The 20766-nt window shown below is 37.1% G+C and overlaps 1 protein-coding gene across 1 annotated transcript; it reads right to left on the bottom strand.

Annotated features, from left to right (window-relative positions):
- Positions 1-1549: 1549 nt before the first annotated feature.
- Tdo2 (tryptophan 2,3-dioxygenase) lies at positions 1550-17950 on the bottom strand. Its single transcript, XM_021157492.3, has 12 exons — positions 17840-17950; positions 17503-17608; positions 16553-16643; positions 13861-13931; positions 12314-12441; positions 10919-11105; positions 9818-9925; positions 7174-7285; positions 5959-6016; positions 4630-4709; positions 3677-3767; positions 1550-2130 (listed from the first exon to the last, which is right to left on the bottom strand). Exons 1-12 carry the CDS (start codon positions 17872-17874, stop codon positions 1977-1979), a joined length of 1221 nt encoding a protein of 406 aa, XP_021013151.1. The 5' UTR covers positions 17875-17950; the 3' UTR covers positions 1550-1976.
- Positions 17951-20766: the final 2816 nt, after the last annotated feature.

Genomic DNA, 20766 nt, shown 5'->3' with positions numbered 1-20766 from the left:
CTCAGTCCCCAGAGCAAAGGGGAACACGGTCCAGTGGAAGAGTCATCAGTACAAATATGACATTGCATTATGTACTGTAAATATAAAGTGCAGTCAGCGCTGTGATATTTACACTAAAAAATTGTAGGATCCTTTGGGAGGGGGAATTGCTGTAATGGTTTATATAGTTTAGTCATCAAGAAATATAGATACAAAGAACTCCAATACTGAGTCTATTGGAGAAAGCCAAACATTGACAGGTAGCACTTACTCCAGGATTCTAAGGCATTCAAGTCATAAAACATCTATTTACAAGACTTTTTTAATTATATGATGAGAGAAAATGAAGCTTACAAAATAAGTATTCCCCATTTAAACAGGAACTGGTGTTTCCTTAGAAGTGTACCACACAGATAGTTACAAAGGACCATTTCAGCATTTACTCTTTAGCCTACTGATTTCTGAGATTTTGCTGTTAGCCCATGGTATTTTCCTCTGTATTTATATCTGTTTAACCCTCACTGTGTGTTATGTAAGTACATATGTGAGTGTGCACATATGCACACCTTACATACACACAAGTGGTGTAGTTGAAATCCATAGTCATTTTCCTTCTATAACCCTGTAATACCAGTTCCAGGAGCACCAAAGGTCCAAAAGTCCATGGATGCTCAATTCTTACATGTGAAGTGTCATTTATTTTGATATAATCTAGGCATCTTTATACTCTTAAGTCATTTCTAGGTTAGCTGTGATAAAATAACACAGTGCATGCTATTATTATGTAGAGAATACTGACAAAAAGTCTGCAAAAATACTGTATTTCTTCCTTTACATATTAAAAATTGGAAAGCCAATAGATCCACAATGTGGAACCTAGTGAACAGATGGTCCCACTTTACATGCATATTACAGAGCATCGAAGAATGATACTTATGGTGTTTAGTTGAGACTGATTTATAGTGTGCTTCTTTCAAGAACTTCCTGTTTCTTCAAAATAACTTCTTAATTCTAATTTTGAATCTTTAGAAAATTTACCAGTATTTTGTAGGCTTTCCCATATCAGCAACTCAGCTAAATGCTGTCAATAGCCAAAACAAGCTAGACAACAAAGACTAAGTCTCAAATCTGATATAAACTGTAGGCATCATGTTCTTGTTACAAATGGACATGATTTCTGTTTAATCAGTTGACCTGTTTAGTGGGTTGGGAAGATCTTTTTCTTTCCAATAGAAGCGGTACTTATTTCTGAAGCATTTCTGTGTTAGCACTGACCACGTCTTCAGCATTTGAGCAGGAAAAAGTGTCAGAGTCCACAGTGTAAGGAACAAAATGCTTTACGACAGCCACCACTGACACAGAAGAAAGAAGAGCATCTTCAAAATGTATCAGGGTTAAAATATTCTGGGAGCTGAACTGGGTTCCTGTGATATATTTCTTAAGTGCCTTTGAATTCTGGGAGCAGGTGAAATAATATTATAGTATCCCTCAGGCTAAGCCTCAGATATATTTCTGCCACTGCTCATCAAGATGCCCATAAAAAATAAGATTCCAGAGTTTTTACAAGCAATGAACATCCAACAACTAAATTTATTACACAAAGATTTGTTTGAATAAATTTTGTACAGAAGGGTAGTATTTATTGTATCTATAATACAAAGTAACTGCTCAACAAGCTTTATAAGGTATAAAGCAATAAGGTAGTAATTATATGAAATGGTTCTACAGAGGTAAATGTCAGGGTAAATTGAGTTGTAACAAGAATTTATCATATGTATGATGATGCTAACATTTTACTAAATCATGTATCATAATGCTTAATCCTCTTAATCGCTCATCATCATGATATGCAAGATCATAAACTTTTTTCCAGGATTGGACCAAAACATCATAACACTGAACTACACATATAAATAGACTACACCAATCATGTATTCATAAAAATTTATAAAAAGCTGACTGAGAATCCTGTAGTTTTCACTGATGTTCAGAAGAACTCAATCCGATTCATCGCTGCTGAAGTAAGAGCTGTCACTGTACTCAGCTGTGTAAAGGAATTTGTGAATGATCGGATTCATCTTTGGCACCCAGTGTCTGGGAACCAGGTATGTTGAGAGGTTAAATAAATCCACAAAAACCTTGTACCTGTCGCTGGAAAGATATACATGCAGACATGTTAGATGGTGGATATGAAAGCTGTTTTACTTCATATTTCTTCAAAAATATTTCACACAAATAGCTAATATTGAACATTATATTTTACATGTCATATATATTGTGTATAGGTTAGTTTCTACATAGCATCAGTATTAATATTATGTAAATGTTAATCACTTCCCAGATTAATGTTTATAGACAGTAATGTGTTTGATTCAGACCAGAGTGATATAGATTAATTATTATGTTATTATACTCATATAGGTGAGGTTGTGTCCTTATTTCCTATTTGTTTAAAGATTTAATTTTATAATTAAAAATATATTTATGTGTATGTCTGGATGCAAGTATGTGCATGTGTTTATAGGTATTGGTGAGGACAGAGGTGTCAGGTGTCAGGTTACCCTGAACCTGAAATTACATGCAGTTGTAAACTGACTTACATGAGGGTTAGGAATCAAACTCTAGAGGAACAGTAAATATTTCTAACTGCCAAGATATGGCACTAGGTCCTTCTTTTTTTTTTTTTTTTTCATTGTAAAAGGGTGGTATTTAAAGTTATACATTTAAAGTACAGAGTTCTTAGTTACTCACTGGAAAATATTTTCTAACTGCAAAATAGCTATCAGATAACTTCTACGAAGTATTTATAAATTTAAAGATCATCTTGGCTTCATTGCAAATATTTATAGACTGCTTTTCATATGAAAAATGCTTTTCTGTTTGTTAGGCAGCTATTTGAATGAATAGTTTTAAAGTAGCGCACCCTGGTAAACTTTTATCGAGGAAGACCCTTTGCATTTGAAGTCAACTAAATCTGGCTTGGAATCCTGCTCCGGTCACTTGTACACATCAGATGGGGCCATGAATATGAAGCTAAAGAGTGGAACTCTAAAGTAAGCCTATATCCTTCCTCTGGCCAGCATGGTGTGAGGATTAATGAGATAAAGATGCAATAAGATGAGAATCATCAGAATACATGTATGAAAATGCAAATAATAAATTTGTTTAAAAAACAAACAGAACAAGCAAAAACTTGAGCTGGATTTAATTGAAGACTTTTCTTCCTGGATGGCATGCCTGCTGATTCCTCTATGCCACTGTTCTCAACCTTCCTAAGGCTGTTATCTTTTAGTACAGTTCCTCATGTTTTGGTGACCTCCAACCATGTTTTTTTGTTGCTACTTCATATCTGTAATTTTGCTACTGTTATGAATTTGCAGATGTAAATACCTAACTTTTCCTGTATGGCCTTAGGTGACCCCTGTGAAAGGGTCATTGGGTGGTGACCCACAGGATGAGAATCACCGCTCTATTCCATTGCTGACTCAGAAGCCATTCATCCCAGACCACTCTTCCACACAGGCTGAAAATGATGAAGTTCTTTGACTGAGGATTTTATATTATTACCTTCAGTTTCCACAGGATTATTGGCATCTAACTAGAATGTGCTGTTAACAACTCAGACAGAAGCAAGAAATGATATGCATAGGCTTAGAGATGCCAAGATTTACAGACCTTGGTGAGAAGCCCAACTTACCTCACAGTAGAACGCAGGTAATGATAGCCTGAGGATCCCCCAGTGCCAGCCTTGGTGCCCAGCATCCTGTGCACCATGCACACATGATTATCTAGGCAAACATACAAATTTACTGCATGAATATTTCTCTGCCATTAGCTTTACAGAGTTCTGAAACCAAAGGGTTGGTAATGATAATTGCTTCAGCAAAGGCTGACACCTTATCTCTTAGCCAGATGGAAAGGTCAAATATGAGCACCAGATGAGACCATCAGGTTGCCTAGCATCCCTGTGGCTTAGGCTATACACATCTTAATTCATTCTTCATTGCTTTTGGCCTGTGAGCCCAGTAACTGAGAGGAAGGGCCACAATGTGGCTTTCATGAACCCTTCCCATTAGCTACTCTGCGGGATCCCTCTTCCAGGAAAAATAAAAATTAAAGCAAAACCAAAAAAAAAAAAACAGTAAAAGTTATGCATTGGAAGTTCATCATGTTAACTTATACAAGCCATGACCCAGGACAGATGGAGAAACTAGGGAATGAGGGAGTCCTGAGGAGTAAGATAGAAAATACTGCAGGTTTTTTCTCATTTGGGCCATGTTTTAATAACATACATGTGAACATACAATGGGGGCCATGAGCAACGAAGAAGGCATCAGATAGAGATGGAATGAAAGAGAGGGTGTTGGCAGGAGAACATAAGGTACAATGATGGCTGGGTATGTAAATGACACAATGAAACCCATTATTTTAACTACCAGCCAAGAACTAACTAAAGGCTAATGTCATGAGACAAAATAAAGCAAATAATGTCACTTTAAAAGGAATTGGGATGGGGATTGAGATATTATGTATTAAAACTGACAGAACATTCATTTTCTTTTCATTCTAGAATACTTTGTTTCCCCCTGAAATGTCTTTGTGGTAAAGGCACAGGATGCGGGTGAGGGAGCTTGATGGAGGAGGACTTACATCTCCATTTGGTCATGAGCGTGTCAATGTCCATAAGTGAGGTCAGCAGCTGGAAAGGGACCTGGAATCGAGGCTCCTCCCTACAGGAAACAATAGGAGGAAGTCCTCTCTGATTAAGAAAATCCAGTGCATCGAGACAGGCCAGAGTGTCTGTGTGTGTGTTGGCCCTGATCAACTTGGTACTTAAGAGCTATACTACCTCAAGATTGTCTTCTCAGTCACTAGTCAGAGCCCAGTATTTGTGTGATGTGTAGACAGTTCCATGTAATTTATACGTAATATATATGAGGTAACCATCCAAAGAGTCATGCCTAATATGGACTTATTGAGAGGGAGATATGCTAGAGTATCTTATATAAAATTCTAACAGCTATCAAATTGTTCGAAGCAGATTCTAAACTGTGCAAACAAAGACAATTTCTATGTCCCCTGGTGTGCTGGGATTTCTTTTTCCATTGAAGCCATAAACATTCTTGATACATATTGTACTTAGGGTATCTATTTATTTTGAGAGGAGAAAGAAAATGCTAAAAGATTTTGTTTCTTTTGTTGCTGAAGAAATAGGTCCAATAGAATTTGCAAAATTAGACTATACATATAAAATATTCTACAAACTCCCCCTTGAAGCTTGTTTGCCACGGGAATCCTCACTGCCTGAACACACATTCATGGGACCCAAGGAAAGCGTAAACACTCAGCAGGATCTGCAAACATTTTAAAAACTAAAGGTGATTTTATATAAAACCACTGACCAAGGAGACAACTGTTTATAAGATATTTTCCTTGACATACTTTTTAATTTTAGTTTTCATTATATTTTCTTTATGCAGGCCATGTACATGCAATGACTCGAGAACCTTTGGACAGGAGACAACTGGAGGAAATGAGCTCTGTCCTACCCTGTAGTTTCTGGGAATCAAACTCAGGTTGTCCAGATTGGTAGCAAGTGCCCTTCCCCACCCACCGATCTAACTGACTTCTAATTTCCATTTTTTAAAATAGAGAAATCTCTGAAACTATTTTCTAATAAAATAATAATTTCACAATTGGGTTTCTAAGCAAAGATTTGCTTTGATCTTTTGGGTCACTTAATGACTGACACACAGTGCTTTCAATAAGTAAAATACAATGTGTGTTTGTTTGTCTGTACATGTGTATAAACAGCCCACGGCATGAGTAAAGACAGACTTGTTATTTAAAGTAATAATTTTCAGTGTTTTTCCCAAAAACTAAATTAAATTTTGATTGCAACTTATAGACCATATCCTTGTCATCTCCATATCCACTCTTCAATTTTACTTCCAGATTTTGTTATAATTTTCTTTTTACCTGTAAAAATATATCATCAGTGCTCCCTGGAGTGCACGGTATGACAGTCGTCGTTCACCTGTAGGATATGCAGGAAATTTTCAACATTAATATTTCTTCTTGGTGCTAGTGATGGAATCCAAGGCCCTAGCATGCCTGAGCCAAGGAGTTTTAGCACTGATCTGGAGTTCACAGCAAGTCTCAACTCAATAGGAAATTTAAGACAATCATATTAATTTGAATTATCATCTGAGTTAAATGTACTATGTGTTTTCAGAGAAAAGAGCCAACATTTAGTTTAGATTTTTATTCCTAAGCTTGTACTTAGTAATCTATAGTTTTAAAGGTCAAATTAATATATTATCTATATTTTTAATATCAATATACTAATCTATATTTTTAGTATTATCTGTGTTTTTAGTATAATTTTAGTGCATATATATTATCTTATATTCTCAAATGTTAAGTGCTATATTAGAAAAGTCTGATATAAAGAATAAGTAACTCCTGTGATACATGTATTTTTCAGTTACTTCAAAAACTAAGCAAGATTCACTTCATTCCCTATTTGAAAGTGATTTGCAGTTTGTCTATGTTTGATTTGTTTGTTTTGGATGTGGTGGTGAACATCTGTAATCCCAATACTCAAAAACTGAAGCAGGAGGACTACGGATTTAAAGCCAACCTGGGGTACATACTAAGATCCTATCTGAAAATTGTAGTTTTGGTTTTGTATTTGTTTGTTTGTTTGTTCTAATTTATGTAAAATTCGTTTTCTAGAGTGTGGCATATAAGTTAAGAAAATGTTCTGCCCATCATGGTGAGAAGTAAAGATTAGCTATGGTTCACTGATAATTATAGATAATGGAGGCTAGCAACTGATGCTCACCTCATTCCACTGCTACACTCTGTATTGTATGATGAAAAAAAATAAGTCTGTTTTGCATATTCCTAAAAGCTTATACCGAAGTACTTTACAATCACAGTTTACCTTGGTACCCTTGTGTGTAGCACATAGTATGGAGATGTTTGCTAGTGTCTTGTAACTACACTGAACAATCAAAATGGTCAATGTAGGGCTGTCAGACACAGTAGTAACCCATTTCTTACTTCGCTGAGTAGGCAAACAGTTTAGCCTGACTGCCCCCAAGTTTGTCCTGATAGACCAGCTTATGGCATATCTCTATCTTCATGCATATACCCTTGAGGTCTAAGACCCCCGGACAGCACATGTACCTTTACTCAGAAGGTAGTCATGACGCTTCTCATCAAACAAGCAGAGCAGCACCTCCTTCTGCTTCCGGAACTCTGCCATCTGTTCCTCTTTTTCTTCAGAGTCGTTTTTAGCCTTATGGGAAAATATTGCTTTAATCTTCCCCAGCAGAGAGCAGACTGCTGCTTAACATTTACTTTTTTCAGAAGAAATAGATTCTCAGCGTATAACAAGTGTGTATTTCAAGTATTGATCTTAGTACCCAATACTACAATACGGAAGATACGTCTTCCAAGTAGGAAAAGTTCATACACTTGCTGGTCTCTCATTTTCTTTATGTTTAAAAAATTTAATAATGCCGAATACTCTTGAGGGAACTCCTTAGAGATGGACCAAAATGAATAATAAGTGATAGGTACTGATCTTAAATAATAATCATTTAACATAGAGATGTCGGTCTTAACGAATGTTACTTCTTAATCAGAACCAGTACTAATGCTATTTAAATTCATTAAAATTCTTTGATTGGTTAAAGAAACTTGTTTTATCTGCCTACACTCCAGCTCCACTTTCAATTGGTTATCTGGATGGTGGCAAAGCAGCCAGCCCAGTTAGCCTCAATGTGTCAGAGCAAGTACAGCAGCAGGGAGAGCCTGGGTGCAATATTATTGCTAAGGATTACTCATTTATTAAGGAAATGCTCACAGGAAAGTAACAGACATAAAAAATGTGAGCAAAAACTAAATCACCTCACCTCAAAAACGTTCTCTTATAGGAATAAGATGGGATACATTTAGTCACCCATGCACAGCATTAAAACCATGAACAGCACTATACAAAAATAGAAAAATCACCATAGGGGGTGACAGCAGCCAGAAGGTTGGCAAAGATAGAATGAATGTTCTGCCTGCTGACAAACATTTTAAACTGAGAGAATTCAGAACACTGAGCTAACTCAGCTAGTGGGAACAGCACAGTGAGGTTGGCCCATGTGATATGGGAAAGCTTTAGGGTTTGTGTTAGAGATATCTATCTATTTATTAAAAACAGCAATGGAACACGAGAGGTTTTAAGCAAAAGGCAGAGACTATCAGGTTTTCATTTTGGAAAGACAACTATTACTGCAGCACAGAGAATAAACTGGAAAGCCTACGGTAGGGAAGGGATAGGACAGTCAAGAGACTTTAGTTTTAGTTTTGGTGGTAGGTGTAAAAAAAAAGACGTGTAAGAACTATTGTAAGATACAAAGCTGATATAGCCATCTCTAAGAAATATTGTTGAGGGACTGGAGAGATGAGAGATTGCTCAGTGGTTAGGAATACTTGTTGCTACCCATGATTCAGTTTTAACACCCACATGTTCACTCACAGTTCTCTGTAACTTAAGGCCCAGAGATCCAACACTCTCATTTGACCTTTGTGGACACCATCTGGGGCACACACATATATGCAGACAAAATACTCATAGGTATAAAATTAAAGTAAATAAATCTTTTTTAAAAAATCATGGTTGAAAAGGAGTAGGAACAAGGACCATTCCTAGGTGACTTATTTGACAGTTGAAGGCTCTTGGGAGGAAAACATACTTAACTCTGACAAGACTGGGTCAAGGTGAGGACTCCTGGGAGGAAATTCTTCTACTCAATTTTCTTTTCTTATTTTAAGAGAATCAGGAGAGGATACAAGTAGAATGTAAAAATACATGATCTGCAATCTAAGGGGACATCCAAGCTGGGTATAAATGTTTGAGAATCACTGGTGAATACCTAGAGTTGAAGCAGAAGTTGAAGTAAGCAGTAAAGAGCTGGGGAGAGAACAGTTAGAGAATTTGTTGTGGGAATAATGCCTGTTCCTGAGTGGTTAATAACATTGAGACAGGTTGTTGGATTAATGCATATGAATGTCAATTGAAAATGAGAAAGTACGAAGGCAGGGTGATGAGAGTTTCGTGGGAGACAAAGCTACAAGTAACGTAACTATCAAAATGCTTTAAAACATGAATACACAATCATAATCCTTTGGAATAGACATCCTTACTTTACATTTGCCCTTAAAGAAAAATTATGCAGGAAGTAATATTTATTGTGACAGAGGTCTACCATTTAAATGAAAGTGGAACCTATATCACATGATTTTTTAGTACATGGTTTAAGAACCCATTCTCAATGTGGCAAGGTTGAATGGCTAAAGAAGTTAAACCATGAAGACAAGGTGCAAGACCTGTATTCCGAAGAATATTTGGAGACAATTTCATTTAAAAAGTAAGGATCAAATGGGTATTGTCTGTAGCCAATGGAGAGGACCTAGCAAAAATAATAGCAAAGGAAAACATATGTGGTTAAATATATTTTCCTAGTTTCTTTCTTCTGTGCCACTTGGGTCTTGAATTGATCAACATATACAATTTTCAATTAGAACAAAAATTTATCAATCCCGTGTAAACAATATGTGATTACAACAAGTAAAAATCTTTCTTTATAATGAAGGTCTTATTTTGGCATAATTTTTATACCTATGGAGAAAGGTAATTCAGTCATGTAATATATAGTCCAAGAAGATACATTTATAAAAGGAAAATTTAAAAGAAAATTATGAGAATAACAGACAATTTTTTGGGTTAAATTTCTAATTCTTTCTCAGTAAGTTTATGGCATCAATTCATAATTACCTGAATCCTTAGAAATTCTTCTTCCAGGCCTTTCAAGATATTTTTTTCAAACTTTCCCCAGAAATTAAATCCATGTGGCTCTAAACCAGGTGTTCTTTCCAGCCATGCCTTAGGGAAAGAATTATTTAGGTTAATACCTGGTAAACTTAAACTTTTAACATCTTCATCATTTTGAGAAACATGTTAGCTGACTTGTAAAACTTTGCCTTTTCCTTCATTCTGTTAATTTAGGAATTAATACCAGTATATTTTGTCTACTATTTTACTGTTTTACTAAATTACTAACCCTGGGAAGACGTTAAGTCCTTTTACCTCTGAGCTATCTTTGTACCTCCTCCTGTAATCGTTCTAAGATTACAAATGACCTGGAAACCTGGAAATCAAACTGACTTTATAAAAACCTATTATTTCTTACTTAACATGCATTTAGTTTTGGAATCACCTTTTTATTCATTTTTCTCCATCTTAATAAGTTCTTTAATAGTATGTAGGCAATAATAATCCAAACCACACTTACAATACCCAGGAGAGTAAAGAACCAATTCATTAGAGAAAAATTTTAATTTCTAAGAGCAAAGCTTAGTGATAAAAATCAAGACAAGTCTTGTATTATGCTATCATAAAAATCAAATTAACCATCCATAAACAGTGTTTATAAATTCCAAGAAAATTTGAATAAGGGATTTTTTTATGAAGAGAACATTTATAGTTATTTAATTAGTAAAAATTCTCAGTACAATTTTTCAATTATGCAATTTTTTTCAGAGAACCAAAGTTGATTGAATAATCAAGCACAATCAAGGCAAGAAATCAGTTAATTGCATATTTCTCAGTAGGAATATTTGATAGAATAATTTAATGAGATGATCATGTTCTTAGACATTGACATACAATTATATAAATCTTGTTGAATTTATCAGTCAGATCTTAATATTTTAAATATTGCAGCAAGCTCATTTACAAGTTTAGTTGCTTTGTTCCTGTCTTTGTTTATCGTTAAAGTAACACCATTTTGATAAGAGTGTTAGAATTCTGATACAACAGACACTATGATACAAGTAGGTTGGAGCACTACTTGAGGGGCTGCTCAGGTGCTCTTACCTCCACGAGCTGCAACAGTGTCTGCTCCTGCTCTGATTTCAGCAACAGCTCATTGTAGTCTCCTCCAAAGTTATCACGATAGTGTTTCCTGTTGTAAGGGACTCTCAAGCTCTGAAGAACACCAATCTTATTTTCTAGCAGCCGGAACTGTAGACTCTGGAAGCCTGATGCTGGAGATAGGTATTCTCTGAGAAGGGAAGGAAAAAAACAAGGAAAAGATGAGATTTTTTTTATCCTTGTAATGTTTTCTTCTAAAAAGATATTTTGTCAGAATAGCTATCAGGGGCAGAAAGGCACCTGGATTCTACATAAGAAGTTCCTTATATAAATAAGAAATATGAGGTACTTAAACATCATTGTCACTGTGGACCAATTTGAAGTTAGTTAGAACTTTTGATAGTTATGAAATGTCAGATATTTTAATATATATAATATATACTTTAGTATATAGTAATATATAGAAATAATATATAAATTTCCAACTAGGAAAAGTTGATTAAATATACACATCACTAACTGTGCATTTGTGTAACACTTTTCCTTCCTAAGAAAAAGACAGGTGAATATTAGGAAATTTTGTTTTTCTACAGTGGCAAAGATTGTATACAAATATTATTTAATCCTACCTACCAATTCTAATCATGGATATTATTATTCATCCTCCTACCTAGACAGCTATCAGTGAGGTAAAATAGCACTAAACAATGAAATGCTGCCTGGTTCATTCAAAGATGACCAGCAATGCTACTAAACCATCAAAACTCTTATATCTTCTAAATCCCCAAGTGATGCTGAGACTTTAATTTCTTAGCCACAACCAAAAATAATTCAACTCCATTTTCTTTTACTTTGAAATTTATTTGAAATTTTGCCTATTATACAATATGATGGGTTCCTTTTCAATTTCTTGAGAAATTTTATCTAGTTTTAGAAAAAAAATGCTTGCATGTATACTTTTTAAAGATGTAAGTCTATATTCAGATGCAGATATAAACATACAGACATATACAGATGGCTTTGTGTGTTTAGGAGGTTGGAGCCAAAATTGACAGTATATAGTGAACACTGACATTTTAGTTGTCATATTTATTTATATACTCATGCTATTTCTCATATATTTATATCATAAGTTTACTTAAGCTGATTCACATATAATAACCTTTGTTGTGAAAAACAGGACACAGAGACTGAAATTAGTTGATCCTCTTAGTTCTGAATCTAAAAGTGTGTCATGGGATGTTTTTAACCACTTCTGAAGTACTTGTAATCAATGGGCCCAGTATCCTCTAAGCCCTAATGGGACAGGCTTCTCCTTTCATCCCACACCTGTTCTTCTTTTAGAGAACCAGGATGAGATTGTGAGCCTCATTGCACTCTAAATTGGGAAGTACTCACCTGAAGTCATTGAAGTCCAAAGCAGTCATTGTTTCCAGAACCGAGAATTGCTGTACCAGGAGCTTGAAGATGACCACCACACGATGCATCCGAGCTATCACCTTGAGCATGTTCCTCTCATCCCTGACCTGATGTTGGAATGTTGGGGGATAAAATGCTGAGTGGCCAATTGGATTTAGAGAAGATGCAGAATAGATTGGGAGTGACAATGTACTGCTATCAGTCTTGTGTTAACATTAACAGAGAAATTTGGAACAGAATTTTGCCATAAATATTTTAAGATAAGAACAATTTTGAGTTGCATGAAAGAGATTAATACAAACTGGATTTTTAAAAAATAAAAATAGGCCTGGTGGTGGTGGCATATGCCTTTAGTCCTAGCACTTGGGAGGCAGAGTCAGGCGGATTTCTGAGTTTGAGGCCAGCCTGGTCTACAAAGTGAGTTCCAGGACAGCCAGGGCTACACAGAAACCCTGTCTGGAAAAACAAACTAACAAACAAACAAAAAACAAAAACAAAAAAAAATAATAAAAATTTAAAAAGTTAAAAATTACATAGATACAAGGTAGAAGGTGTAGGGGTGGTGCAGATGCTATGGTCCAGTTCCTCAATTGGTTCTTAATCTGTTAGTAAGGAAGCCATGGGCCTATTGCTAGGTAGAAAGTATAGGTGGAACTTCCAGGTCCCTGGAGGCAAACAGACAGATGCAAGGAGAGGAGAGAAGAGTTCACCATACTTTTGATGGAAAGGTTACCAACTATGTGAGATCTCGTACAGAGTGGCCACACTACATGCAACAAGGAGCTATCCAAGAGAACAGCTTTCACTGATTTCAAAGCATGTTTCTGTTTTATTTTTGTTTCAGAGAAGAAAGCTGAAGGAAAACCATTCTAGGAAAGGATGAGATACGTAGATAAATCTCTTCATCTATTCCTCACTGAAAGCCTAGGTTGCCACTGAGAAGTCAAGATCTTGTATTCACATGAGAGGGGAGGAGAGAGTAGAAAAGAGGGAGAGGGAGAGACAGAGACAGAGAGAGAGGGGGGGAGAATTTGAACTGCTGCTCTTGGAGCAGAGACTCACAGATGGGACTTATGATGGTATTTTGAGCTCAGGGAAGGAAGGAGAAGGAAGCAGCTGCTTCTAGTCCCTGGGTGCTCTTCTGTCTTCTCTCCTCTTTTGTCTTCCTGCCCTTTTCCCCTCTTTCCTTACTCTTTCATTTCCCTCATCTAGTCTATCTTGCCTTCCTCCACCTATCTTGCCATAGGTAATACTAAGTAGAGATAGTGTTCTCTTACCTGTTATAGGATCTTCACTATTTGGGCTTGCAATCTACCCCATTTATAGCAACTTAAAGAGACCACCAATGTGTCTTTTAAAGCGATTTGTAGATGTGAAATATGTTGAAAGTTCTGAGAAAAAAATCTCCAAAACTCTTGAGTTGTTTTGGTATTTAGCTAAATAGAAATTGAAATGCTGACTTCATACTTTCTAAATGCTTTTAGAAGTTATACAAAATCAATCAGTTCAATGACATTGAAACTTACATGGCCATTTTGGAATATTTCACGAACAGAATCTAGTTCCCAGAGGATTTGTTTAAACCAAAGTTCATAAGCTGTAAAATTTAAAAAGCCAGTTAGAAAGTACCCCTTTGACTGTAAAGGACAGATACATATAACAAATAAAAAAATTAACTTTAAAAATAATAAATGTGAGCATGAACTCATTTATGTTAGAAATTAGTATTTTAATCATCTCTAATTTTTAAATTTCTAATATACTGTATATTTAACTTTAACTGGTATATACATTACTATTACAGTGTTCCCTCCTTAGGAACATATTTCTTTGGATCTTTTAGGATAGCCCATTCTCACTTCTTGCACAGATACATACTCCTTAGTGTTACCCCTCCACAGAGATGAACAATTTCCCACCTAGATGAAAATTGTAAGGTCTAAAGTAGTGTTTTGTTGCTGCTGTTGTTTGCTTGCTTGCTTGCTTGGGATTTGTTGAGTTTGGCATATATATATATATATATATATATATATATATATATATATATATATATAGTGTGTGTATGTGTGTGTATGTGTGTGTACACTGTAGCTGTTTTCAGACACATCAGAAGAGGGAGGGCATCAGATACTGTAACAGTTGGTTGTGAGCCACCATGTGGCTGCTGGGAATTGAACTCAGGACCTCTGGAAGAGCAGTCAGTGCTCTTAACTGCTGAGCTATCTCTCCAGCTTTATTTAAACAATTCTAGGGGCCTGTAGTCTCAAACCAGAAGAGAGAGCAGACAGCTCTCTGAAGTCTCATGCTAGTCACATTATGAGTTCAAAGGCCCCTCCCTGTCTTCTAAGTGAGTCAACCAGTCTGAGAATTCCTGCTTCAGCCCAAGGCCCCCCTTAAGCCTGAATTCTGTGAGAGCATTTTCTCTGAAGAACATAAGGGGGATTTGTTCCTGAGAGTTTACTTTTGACTTCCACGGGGCCACAAAACAATACAACTGGTACTGAAAATTCCTACAACTCAGCAAAGGAGAAAGTGCATAGTGAAGGCCATAATATCAGATTAATGAAAATATCTTTTGGGATAAAGAACTGAATGTACTTCAGTGTCAGTTATCTAATCCCTCTGTACAGTGACCAAAGGGTTATCTTTCTGTAAGTGGGAGCTTGTTTCACACTATTAAGATTTATAGTAAGAACATGACAGCCATGGGAAGACAGTTTGATTCACTGTGTTTCCAGACTGCTCATGGAAAGTGAAATGATTCTTTTCCACTAGTTTGTCCTTCACTGAAGTGTATAAACCCAACAAAAGAAGAAATTTCATCTTAGTTGCCTATGTTTTCCTTCAGTAACCAGCACAATGCTTGGCACTGACTGTACACATAATGAATTAGCAAATAAAGTCATCAGTGTAATAAGTAGATGAGCATAAGGGCTATCCCTGGTGTACTACATGTGGTTCCATTCAATAGATAAAGCCTGTATCTGTGATAATCAGGAAAGTAAGCTCAACTATAATTTTTCAATTATGGTTAATATTTGGAGGAGATTTAATTTTTTATATTTAGGTAATGAACAAATCAAATGCTTGCTAATTATTTTGCATGTCTCTTTCCAGGGCTAACTTCGTGTGGGTAGTTCTATGAGCCACTCTCAGCATACTGTAACTAAAGTGCAGAAGACAATTAAATCATGGTGACTACAGTCTGTTAGAAGCTTACTGTGTGTTAAACTCTCAGTGTTTACTGGGAATTATTTCATCTCCTTGGTATGGAAACAAGTATGAATAAAGAGTAACTGGTCATTTGGTGTAGAGGTTGTAAGTCTAAGTAATCTGACGAAGATTGTGTAATTTGCCACAGTAGAGATGCGATTCAAATTTTGCTTTGAGCTCCATTTATGCTGATTGTCCAGGATTCCTCTCTTACTGATTTTGCTTTAGTACAACCCAACAAAAATGAAAACACAAAGAAACAAATGAAAGACAGACATAATACAATGTGCTTACTCTTTCCAATCATTCCTTTCTTCACTAAAAGGGTTTCTGATGTAACTGAGGGAAGTACGAACTCATTTGGACAAAGGACAAGAACTCATCAAAAGGAAAAAGAATCTGAGTGTGTAGAATAGAGGAGAGCTCCTGGACAAATACACAGAGCCACATGGAACTTGACAACCACACAGCAAGCACTCTTAACGTGTGTGAAACTGTTCATGATATCTTGGAGAACAAGGCCCTTCTGAAAACACAGACTGCTTGCCTGAATACCATTATCCAAAAACAAGGAATCTGAAAAATATTACCAAATATAAAAACTATACATTTTTTGCTTAATATCCCATTTTTATAAAATTATATGAATTTGTAAAAAAAAATTAAAAAAATAATTCTATAATGCAGGGTTTTCAGTACTCCGTGAAAAAAAGTGGCATTTTACCTTGCAAATCCTTTGTGAAATTTTGAGAGCTGAAAGGTCTCTCTTGAATTAAGGACAAAGCTAGGAGACAAGTATAATCTTTTGTCCACTGAAAGGACCACAAAGATAAGGACCAAAGTTCAGAGAGGCTTCTGGGAGATTTTATGTGACACAAAATATCCTCATGAGTATCTATGGACAATTTCTCAGTCTTTTATGACCTTACAGATAAAGACACATTTGCACTCTTGGTGACGGATAATTGCAACACTCACTGCTCGTTGCTCAGCCTTAAAGCTCACCTTGATGAGTTATGATGAATAGGTGCTCGTCATGGATTTTATTCCCTTTTACTTCACTCTGAAGTTCTTGTGCATTCAAAATCTTTTCCAACTTTAAATAAGAAAACGAGAAGATGGATCTTAAGATTTCAGCTCTTGGGTTGTGCACACAGACATTTACAAGAAGCAGACTACAATTCTGGGAAAAGTACCCCTAAGTCCAGTACTCTCAAACTGTGATCTGTCTTTTAAAAACAAATAGTAAATGAGTTCCCTCATCAACAACAAAAAAGTAGGTTAAATTTGCGATTTTAAGAATAATTGTAGTTGCCATTCTTCTCCAAAATACTCAGTGAGAGCACTGTCCTCTCAAATGCCAGTGTTCCCAGGACAGTATGGTGGGAAGCCAACCATTTGCTTCAAGTCTGCAATACTTTTCTTTCCTCCTACTCAAAGGCTTCTGGCAGGTTTTACATTCATTATCACTTCATCCTTACAAAACTACCAAAGAAGTAAGAGAACTTTAACTATTTCCCACCTTAAATTTTTAATCTGAAAGCTAACCAAAATCACCTCCCAATTCCCGATGGCAAGCTGTCTTTTGTTTCCTAATGGTTTTGAGAAGGTTCTGTGTACCTTTAACGTTTCTACATTGTAATGTGGAATTTGCAGATTTCCTATGGGGACTTGGGGTTCTGCCCCCATGTTTTTACATGTGCTGAGCAGAGCCCGTCTGCTATCTGCCCTATGCTTTATCTTTCACAATCTCCTGTCCAGATACAAAACTTTCTGCTCTTGCGGAACCTCTTCTAGGAAGGTACATTTCACTGCTCAACTTGCTATAGCAGAATTGAATAGGCACAGAAAACTACTAGGGATTGAAAAAAATACAGTCAAGTGAAAGGCCACTTAGAGACAATTTAGTGGCTGATGACAGCAGCGAACGCCAGCAAGGGGTTGCCAGCACCTACCTGCAAGTAATTGCCATAGATAAGTCCTCCTTTGCTGGCTCTGTTTACACCAGTTTGAGCTCTGTCTTCTTCATTGTCTTCCAAGGATAAGTTTTTCAAAGTGTATCTGCATTTTGAGTGAATGACACACAAAAAAATTAAAACAAACAAACAAAAAACCAAAAGCAGAGTGACCATAAAATAAGAAAGTACAATTCTGTTACTAATTCTGTCTGGTTTATTAATAAATGAAGAAACTAATAAGAAGCAAGGAATTAACTTTGAAGTCCAGGAATTTGACTGTTTATAGGCTAAGGCTGGAAAGTTCCCTTCCATTTAAACAGAGATAAACACTCACCCTACACTGTTTCCTGCAAACGGGCACCCACTCATAGTACTGAAGTGTCTCAGGACCACACAGGTTTGCTAGGTCAGGAATAGTATCAACCTTCCCAGATACTTTAGTGCTTGCCTTTTATGTATCCTGATTACCAGACACAGCCAATCAGCATCCAGCTTACACTCTTAGCCAGGATCTCATTCTTACTGGTTCAGAACTGAGCCTCTGTAACTTGAGGGTGGATTTTTGTTGGGGCACAGCTTGTTTGCTAGCAGGGCGTGCCAAATCGAACCCTCTAACTTGCCAAGTTGAGCTTTTATATCCAACATAGAAGACATCAAATAAATCAATAGAGGCCAAGTCCATAGACATTTACACTTAACTACTTAATTCCAATAAAGCTTTTCTATTAGCATAAGAATCCTTAAAGAGAATGGCATTATAGGCAAAAGTTTAACTTCTCCCAGTAGGGTAGTCTCCCAACTTCTGAGAAACAAGCATTGAAATGTCAGCCCTACTCTGTAGTGGGAAAAGAATAATCTCTGGGAAGTAGAGGGAGAGAGAGATCTAGGAGGGAGAGAGGAGGGGTAGGGAAAAGGGAGGGCAGTTCAGATATGGGAGGAGATGGGGGAGAAGTACAGAGGGTCAGGAGTTTGAAAGTAGCTATGTAGCAGTGGGGGAAGGGGAATTGGGAGTAGCCACTAGGAAGTCCCAGATGTCAGGGACCCAAGAGGTTCCCAGGACCCAAGAGGGAGAACATTAACTCAAATGCCCAACAAAGGGGAGATAGAACCTGTAGAGCCCATATCCAATGGATAGGCATGGCCCCTAGTTAAGGGATAGGGCCACCCACCCACCTCAAAAATATTAATCCAGAATTCCTCCTCTCAAAAAGAAATGCAGAGAGAAAAAGTGGAGCAGAAACTGAAAGAAAGGTCATCAAAAGACTGCCCCACCTAGGAATCCAACTCACCTGCTGACATCAAACCCAGACACTACTGCTGATGCCAAGAAGTGCTTGCTGACAGGAGCCTAGTATAGCTGTCCCCTGAGAGGCTCTGCCAGAGCCAGACCAATACAGATGCAGATGTACAGATTCAAACATTGGACTGAGTGTCGGGACCCCAATGGAGAAGTTAGGGTAAGGACTGTAGGAGCTGAAGGGGTTTGCAACTTCATAGGAAGACCACCAATATCAACCAACCAGACCCCCTAAAGCTCCCAGGGACTAAACCACCAACTAAAGAGTACACATGGAGGTACCATGGCTCCAGCTAGATATGTAGCAGAGGATTGCCTTATCTGGCATCACTGGGAGGGGAGCCCCTTGGTCTTGAGGAGGCTTGATGATCCAGGATAGGGGAACACTAGGGCATTGATGCAGGAGTGGGTGGGCAGGTGGGGGAGCACCCTCATAGAGGCAGGGGAAGGGAGGAGGGGATAGGGGACTTGTGTGTGTGGGAAACTGGGAAGAGGGTTAACATTTGGAATGTAAAAAGAATTGGAAAGTCCTTGGCAAATGAGATTCTCTAGAACAAGCTGTTGCTGCTTAAAGCCACATCCAGTCCATATTAGCTCATCTGGCTTAGCTCTTTTCTCATAATCAACAGTAGCACACTGTACCAACCTTAAGAATTATACTCAGCTGAGGAATGCCAGTGACAAGGAGTGACCCATCCACGCCCGTGCCTGGTGCAAAAAAACAAGCAATTATCACTTGTCTACAGTTCTGAAAGATAGTAGCAATACAATGGCCTTTCTATAAACTTCCTGCTCTCATAAATAATGGCTTTGAGTTCTGTTGAGCCAAGACAGAAGTTCCATCACCCTGCCCATAGACAATTTGCACTGCTATTAGGAAATTGACACAGACAGTGTTGCCCACTTATTCCACTCTAAAAGAGATACTTCAGCCTCAAGTTTCTCAGAGTAATCAGAAGCCAGAATCTGCTTCTAGGCTTTGCTCTAACTGTAATTGGGTAATATGAAAAAAAAAACTGATTTAAATTTTATAGTAGCCGGACGGTGGTGGCGCATGCCTTTAATCCCAGCACTTGGGAGGCAGAGGCAGGTGGATTTCTGAGTTCAAGGCCAGCCTGGTTTACAAAGTGAGTTTCAGGACAGCTAGGGCTATACAGAGAAACCCTGTCTCCAAAAACAAAAACAAAAACAAAAACAAAAAAATTATAGTAACTTCCCAAAGAAACTAAGCCTTTAATTTTTGTAATTTGGTAGAATCCAATGCACATTTAATTCTTTATGCTATTACAGCTTAATAAATTTAAATGTTTAATCGATAAATAGTATAAGATAATGAAATGCTGTGTTCCTGGAGAACTTGGAAATCACCAAACTCCTCTGGCATATCAGCCTCACAATCTGTGTTCTGGCAATGGCCTGGTCGTTACTTATTTATGAGACCGAGCATTAACTAGGGAAGGGCTATGCTCACTGCTCCATTTCCTGATGACCTGGCCCAGAGGGTCTGGGTCAGAGAACACTTGATTGACTCCATTTATTGACTTGTATTTTCAGCTAGGTAGGTACTTACAGGAGAGAGGGAAATGACTTATTTGACTTTCTTTAAGGCTTTTGTGCTGCAAAGTGCTCTTTATTTATGGATTATTATACTAATACAAAGGGAAAGAAAGGGACTTTTTCTCTATCAATTAGAGAAGTAGATTTTTTAAAATATTTTTTATTAGATACTTTCCTCATTTACATTTCCAATGCTATCCCAAAAGTCCCCTACATTCTCCACCCCCACACTCCCCTACCCACCCACTCCCATTTTTTGGCCCTGGCATTCCCCTGTACTGGGGCATAAAAAGTTTGCAAGTCCAATGGGCCTCTCTTTCCAGTGATGGCCGACTAGGCCATCTTTTGATAGAGAAGTAGATATTTTAAGAACAAAATAATTTCCCTTTTGTAACATTGCATTCTGC

This window comes from Mus caroli, unplaced genomic scaffold (assembly GCF_978045245.1).
Source record: "Mus caroli unplaced genomic scaffold, Mus_caroli_1 scaffold_3, whole genome shotgun sequence".
Lineage (NCBI taxonomy): Eukaryota > Metazoa > Chordata > Mammalia > Rodentia > Muridae > Mus > Mus caroli.
Note: the sequence above shows the minus strand (reverse complement) of the source record. Positions and strands in the feature narration are given on the sequence as shown.